The 7,753-nt window shown below is 36.7% G+C and overlaps 1 protein-coding gene across 1 annotated transcript; it reads left to right on the top strand.

Moving 5' to 3' along the window:
- The first annotated feature begins 5,196 nt into the window (after positions 1–5,196).
- LOC132270568 (uncharacterized) lies at positions 5,197–6,627 on the top strand. The gene is made up of 2 exons (XM_059771748.1): positions 5,197–5,349; positions 5,842–6,627. Exons 1-2 carry the CDS (start codon positions 5,197–5,199, stop codon positions 6,625–6,627), a joined length of 939 nt encoding a protein of 312 aa, XP_059627731.1.
- Positions 6,628–7,753: the final 1,126 nt, after the last annotated feature.

Raw genomic sequence — 7,753 nt, forward strand, 5'->3', positions numbered from 1 at the left:
AACATTAACAGAGATAGACAAAATTATGCGCATTCATCCGGGTCTACCCAAACAGTTTTGGGCAGAAGCAGTCAATACTGTAATGACCCGGTCATTTTCCTTCATTTCCTTTTTCTAAAATTTTACGGATAAATTTTTTCCATTGAATTTTCTTTTCTGAGTTCGGTTACTCATCACTTAGTGTCGTCTCGAGTGCTCGAAAATGGTTTCTGAGACTTTTTCCTTTGGATTGGCAACTTTCTTTAAGGACCGAGTCATTTCCACATTTTTATTTTTATTGACACTATTCACTTTTCGTCTTTTTTCTGTTTGTCACTTTGTTGGCACAACCTCACTTTCCATATATGGAGTTGGGTTTTGACTTCATAAGTTTTCATTCCAGTTGATTTCCTCGAAATGCGTAACTTTACTTTTGGAGAAAAACTCACCGGTTGTTTCTTTCTCCCGTAGGAGCGTGGATGAAAGGATTCCTCATAAATGTTGATGTTTCTTGGGGTGTTTTTCATAAATATCTTTTAGAGATATTTTGATTAGGGGTTTTTAAGAAAATATCTTTTGGAAGATATTTTCATTATAGGCCAGTTTTGTGGTTATCCCTTTTTGTAGGGGCCATTGTGCAATTAACAAAAGTTATTACAAAATGCCTCGTTTTGAGCCTGGATCCTTGTACAGGATTCATTTTCACTTTTTATCGAGTTGTGTACTCTTAGAATTTCTTTCCGGTAGTTTTCCCTAGTTTTAAGGTTTTCAGCCCCGATTGGTGCCGAACTTGTTCGGGACATATCTTCCTGCACGGGACTTGATTTTTGACGCCGTTTCTTCCGTTGTTCATTTTTTCTCATTTCGGTTCTTTTTTGTTCACGGTATTTTACCGTTTGAGGGCATCTGCACTGATTCCACTTTTTCGGACTCGGCAGGGCCCTTTCGGGGCCCTTTTAGGGTTTTACTATAAATAAGGGGTTATAAAATTAAAAAGTTGTCTTCCCTTCTCTTCATGGACATCCAACAACATCCATGGTAGCCCAATCGGGGCTGCCACCTTTCTTCTCTCAAATAAACCTTCTCCCTCTTGAATTTTGCCGTAGTGCCTTAGCATTTATCGTGGGCCTTGGCGAGGCGCTCCTTTCCCCCTTATTAGAAGCCGATTCTGACCATTTTTGAGTTCGGGTTTTGAGTTTGGTAGATTTTCATGATGCCTCAAGGGTTAAAGTTGCTTCCTTTGTAGTCCCTGACATAACATAGAAGTATCGTCGGATTCAGAGCAATTTCCTTCCGGTGGGGATTTGAGATTTCATCTCAAAATGAGGTAGGGGATATTTTAGGTTTAAATAAATGTTGTATTGATTATTTTATAAGCTTATACAACTTGTATGCATGTCTTGGTATTTTATCTAGAATTTAATTTAATTATTTTCTTTGTATAAGATTTAATTCTCATGGTTGTATATAGTTTAAAATTAAATTGTGACAAGCTATTAAATTAGGCCTTGATATGCTTATTAACATATATTAAATTAGGAGGATTTGAATAAGTATTGTAACTTTTATTTAATCTTTCACTTGTATGAAAATTTAATTCACACGGTTGTAACTAGCATGGAATCAACTTGTAATATGATATTAAATTAGGCCTTAGTATGTTCTTTAATATATGTGAATTTGAGAATATTCGGAGTTATTTTAATATCTAGAGAAAATTAATTAAGTAGGTTAATTAATTTTATTTTAAGTGTTTTACTCACATAATTGGATTTTTAACTTGATATTGTTGATGAGCTTGGCATGTACTATCATATATATTAAATTGAGAATAATTGAATAGGTTTTGAGACTTTTATTTAATTATTTTCTTTGTATGGAGCTTAATTCATATGGTTGTACTGATAAGCATCAAATATTGCATATGTGCATATTTAAACGCCCTTAACTGCATTAGTTAAGCCCATTATATGATCTGAGTATATAGATTAGCTGCATTTTTATGTTTTTATGTTTTTGCAGGTCTAATTGCAAAAATGGAATAAGAATAAGATTTTAAGTGTTTTTGGAGCACAAGTCATATCGGGCCTACATATCAAGTGGTTTTTAAGGGGAAATGACCTGAATAGGCGATGGATGCAATTAGAGCTAAAGAAAGAAGAAGAAGCCAAAATAGCATGCCTCGCGTCCAGATGCAAGAACTGGCGTTCGGACGCCACCTTTCAGTACCTTGCGCTCGGACACGATATTTGGCGTCCGGATGCATGACCATCAGGACCTCGCGTCTGGACGCCATTCTTCGTGTCCAGATGTAAGACTACGGGCCCCCATTTTAATTAAGTCCGATTTTATTCTATTTTGAGCGGAAATTCGAATTTTGAACGAGTTATTTTATTCTGAAACTTATGTAAGGGTAAAGGAGGGGCAAATGCTTATATGAAGTCAGTTAGTTTTAGTTTTTGAAAAGGAGATTTTGGGGGAAGAGGATTTTCTTAAGAGTTCTTAGTTAATTTTTGCAACAATGGTGAAAGAAGGGAATTTCTTCTCTTCTTCAATCGTGGAGGTTGCTGCCATATCCATGAGAGGCTAACTTCCTTTCTAGGGAGTTGATTTAACCTAGGCCAAGTAAACATGTGTTGATTTGTATATCAATTTGGGGATTCTTATCGTATATATTCAGATTCATAAATTAGAAGTAATTACATTAAATTGATGTGTTTTACATTGAATTGATGTATGTGATTATCATTTGAATATATATTTGTGTTGATTTGTTATCTTGTCTTAGAAATCATATTGATAGAATTATTACACTTGATTTCCTATAGTGACAATGGGAAAGAATTTATGGAATGGTTATATTGGCATGTAATTGAGTATTTATATAGGTTATGCTAAAGGAAGATAGACCATGCTACACCTTTAGATTAATGTAGTTAGGTAGATGGTCCAAACGAACTGAAGATAATCTATGATATTTAATTGATTTCATGTGCTGCAACATACCATTGAAGGACCTTGATAGGCCATACCTAGGGAAGATGGTTCATACCGCAACCTAGTTTAGGTGGATGAACCATGCTAACCAAAGATGGGTTATGCTTAGTCCTGAAATGTATGATCTTCTTGACGGTGTTGTGGTAGTTTTGTGCTTCTACACATCATTTTATATATATAATTGTCTATCCCCAAGTTGAGTGCAATTTAACATATTTATGAGGTTGAGGTGAAGTCAATTCCCTAGCCTTCTCTTTATAAGTTCAATCGATTCTAATCACATTATTTACTGTTTTATGAAATTTAAATTCATTGGTTAAGTGACAAACCAATGGAACTATCATTTCTGTTATCAAATTAGGAAGTAATTTTATAATTCTGTTTGCCATAAACTAGCAATCCTTGTAATTCGACAATCCCCTACTATATCATTAATCTGCAATGATGAATGTGCTTTTGTTTTAAGTGGCATTTTTAAGTGGTACACATTTATGCGCATCAACTTTTTGGCACCGTTGCCGGGGATTGCATACGACTTTGTAATCAGAATTTAAAAATTGCTTTATTGTTTGATTGTATATATATTTTCATGTTTTTGATGTTTTTGTGTTACTAGGGAGTAAGGACTTTCCAGGAGATTTAATTGTGAAATTTGAAGTCTTAAGGACTTTGGGTAAGTTTTTGAAGTTCCTAGTTTATTCCTTGTTTGGCCCTTATCGAGGCTATTGCAATTTCTTGTTTTATTCAGAGCATAGGTCCTTATTGTGGCCAATTTAATCTGTTTTCATTATTGTTGAATTGAGGAGAAAGGGATCAATGTATGTGGATGTATTGGTGAATGGTTGTTGTGATTGTTGTGTTTGATAGTTGATGGTAGGTCGTAGATCATCGTCTTTACCCCATCTTGAGGAACCAATTGATATTGCTTTACTTGAAAGAACTCTTAGGTAACAAAGAAGGAACCTTAGAGATCCTTAAGTTATAAGAGAACTTGAAATTGAAGTAAATAAAATGGCTAATGAACATGATAATCTCGAAAATGTTAATGCTGAAAATGAAAATTTAGCACCAATGACTCTTAGGGTTCATTTTGTACCTTCTACATATACATCTCCATCATGCATTGTCATGCTCGATGTTGAGGCTCATCATTATGAGATTAAATCTACCATAATTCAAATACTTCCAACATATCATGGGTTTGATAATAAGGATCCTTATAAACATCTTGATGAGTTTTTGGAAATTTGCTCTACCATCGAGATCAGGGACTTCCCCCAAGATGCATTTCATATGCTTCTCTTCCCATTCTATTTGAAAGATAGAGCAAAATATTGGTTGAACTCTCTTGTTGCAAATTCCATCACTTCATGGGTCCAATTACAACAAGAATTTCTTAAAAAGTACTATCCTGTGAGTAAGACCAACCACATGCGTAGTTCCATTCTTAGCTTTTCCCAAATAGATGGGGAAATATTTTATGAGACGTGGGAGAGACTTCAAGATTTTCTAAGGAAATGTCCGCACCACCAAATTCCAAAGTGGCAATTGGTGCAACCCTTCTATGATGGTTTAATAGAACCACATAGACAATTAATCGATTCTTCGTGTTGGCGCATGTTTATGTCCAAAAATCCAGATGATGCATGGACTCTACTTGAGAACATAAGTGAAAATTCTATGCTACATAGTTCTCGTAGAACTTCTACATCTAATGTGGTTAAACCCTTAAATTCGTGTCAACCACGGGCTTTTAGGGAAGAATCTTCTCAAGTGGATGCCATAGCCCACAAAGTTTTTTAGCTTGTGGCACCTCATCTATCATCTTCTTAGAATTCTTCATCTAGTGTTATGTGTGCACATTGCATAAACACTTTTAATAATGTAGAAGATTGCCCCACACCAGAGCAATTTTCTGAAGGTATGCCTGAACAGGTTAATGACATGTTCTCTCGCCCTGGAAATAATCCTTATTCCAATATATACAATCCGGGTTGGAGAGATCTGCCAAATTTTTCGTGGAGGCAACAAGCCTCATAAAATTCATCATTTCAAGGTCATGGGCAATCAACTCAATCTAATTCTTAGTCCATAAACCGGCCATTTCAAGCTTCTTCAAGCTACCATCCTTCTTCCTATAATGCAAATTTTTCTAATTAGAATCATGTTCCTTCTCAATAGTCCCGATTGGATAAGCTAGTAAACTCCAACAAGTAGATAATGGCTGCCATTAGTGGTATGCAATCAACTGTACAATTGGTTAGTACTCATTCCCAATCAATAGCTAATATTGAAACCCAACTGGGACAATTGGCTGATTCAATAAATCAGCTTCACAAGAAGGACACACAAAAACTTCCAACTCAACCTGTGGTGAACCTGAAAGGGCAATATATGATTGATGAAATCACTCCTCCGAGTGGATCAAATCTTGAGTAAGTTCGAGCAATCACCACACTTCGAAGTGGAAGAATTGAAGACAATAAGGTTGATGAAAAATTTGAAACCATTGCTCCCAAGGATTCAATTTCTTCATCCAAAAATCTAAAAGTTAGTCCAGAAAATCCAAATCAGCCAATCCAAAATGTTGAGACATCTTACCAGCCTAAGGCTCTTTTTCCTCAACGCCTCATAGAGTCCACACATTTTGGAAAAAAGAACGATTAAATTCAAGAAATGTTTGAAGTCTTTAAGCAAATAAAGATTAACATTCCTCTCCTTGATGCCATCAAGCAAATTCCACCTTATGAAAAATTTCTTAAAGATTTGTATACTCAAAAACGCACTTCTAAGATTAATATTCCTAAAAAGGTGAGGTTGACTGAGCAAGCAAGTGCTATCATTTAGCATAATACACCTTTGAAGTTTAAGGATCCAGGTGCCCCGACAATCTCGTCTGTCATTGGCGATAACGAGATAGAAAAGGCCCTCCTTGACTTAGGATCAAGTGTAAATCTGATTCCTTACTCAGTATACCTGCAACTTGGCTTACGAGAACTCAAATCCACTTCAGTTGTCTTGCAACTTGCGGATAGATCTGTAAAGGAACCTCGCAGTATCATTAAAGTTATACTTATCAAGGTGGATAACTTTTACTTCCAAGTAGACTTTGTGGTTCTAGATACTGAACTGGTCCATAATCCAATAAAACATATTCCTGTGATCCTTAGTCGGCCCTTCTTAGCTATGGCTAATGCTTCAATCAATTGCCGAACCGGGGTGATGGATATTTCTTTTGGAAATATGAAGGTGAAGCTTAACATTTTTAGTGCTTCTCAACATCCTCAAGGGGAATATGAGTGTTTCTCTCTTGACATCATTGATGAAATGGTTAAAGAATCTCTCCTATTTATTTTAAGTCAAGATCCTCTTGAAACTTGCTTGGCTCATTCTGACTTCGAAAATTACGACATTGATCAATCTATTAGAGAAGTCAATTCTTTGCTTGAAGCCAATGCAATCTCGGACTTTCCTTCTTGGAAAGTGTCAAAAGAACCTCTTCCATTAATTTCCAGCACTCCTCATGTCTCTTCACTGAAATCTCTACCTCAACTTGAGTTAAAGCCACTCCCAGTTAATCTCAAGTATATATTTCTTGGTGTAAACAAAACTCTCCCGGTCATCATTGCATCGGATCTTTCAGAACACTAAGAAAACAACCTTTTAGCAGTGCTACAAAAGTACAAAGAAACTATTGGTTGGTCGGTGGCTGATTTAAAAGGAATTGGCCCCTCTATTTGCATGCACCGCATTCTTTTGGAGGAGAACGCCAAGCCTTCCCGAGAGGTGCAGCGTCGGTTGAATCCTAACATGAAGGAGGTTGTCATGAAAGAGGTAATCAAGTTATTAGATGTGGAAATCATCTACCCAATCTCGGATAGCAAGTGGGCAAGTCCAACTCAAGTTATTCCAAAGAAGTCTGACCTCACTGTTATTAAAAATTCAGCAGGAGAACTTGTGCCACAATGCACCACGACTGGTTGGCGTGTGTGCATAGATTACCGGAAACTAAATTCTTGTAACACCCCCACATTTCCCACGCATAAGTTGATCAGGCTTATACACGAAAAACGAGGGATATCAAAAACAATTGGCAATATACAAGCATGGAATACAAAATGATGGAAATAAAAGAATTTAGACAGGAAAGAAACATTAAATAATACAACATCCATCCATCCTTTATTTGATACAGTACTTCATTACAACTTGGAAATCCTACGTCAGGGATCCCTAAATATAACCCTGAGAGTTCAACGTCAAAAGTAGATAAAAACTGAAACTGAAATACTACATAAAACTTCTACCCTGCACTGGATCGTAGGAGTAGATGAGTTCGGATGATGGTCCCACACTGCTAACCTCAGCCTTGAAACGGATACTGACCGTATCCTGAAATAACAACAATGGTGGGTCAACCCCACGAGCAAGTCCTCTCTACTATGACCCAAATCAGAGAATCAAATAAATTAATCATTATGAATCGGATGAGTACTATATCTGTATACATCCTACGGGAACTATCCGATGTATAACATGACCTCAACCAGAATAGACGGAGATCACTTAGACTCACACTAGGTGGTCAAGTGTCGCCTTTCCCTACCCGGGAAATCAGCTATTATACATTCGTGGCCCGTTAAACCCGTAATTACCAACACAGTACCTAAAAATCCAAGTTTAAGGTTCTGGAATTTACAAAACAGGCCCTAGGGGTATTCTGGTAATTTCCAGCAGCTGTAGGGACCCCACACGCGCCCTCACGCGCCTCCCAGAG

Source organism: Cornus florida, unplaced genomic scaffold (genome assembly GCF_030987335.1).
Source record: "Cornus florida cultivar Cherokee Brave unplaced genomic scaffold, ASM3098733v1 CherokeeBrave_3.0.0_Hap2_Chr08, whole genome shotgun sequence".
Taxonomy (NCBI): domain Eukaryota; kingdom Viridiplantae; phylum Streptophyta; class Magnoliopsida; order Cornales; family Cornaceae; genus Cornus; species Cornus florida.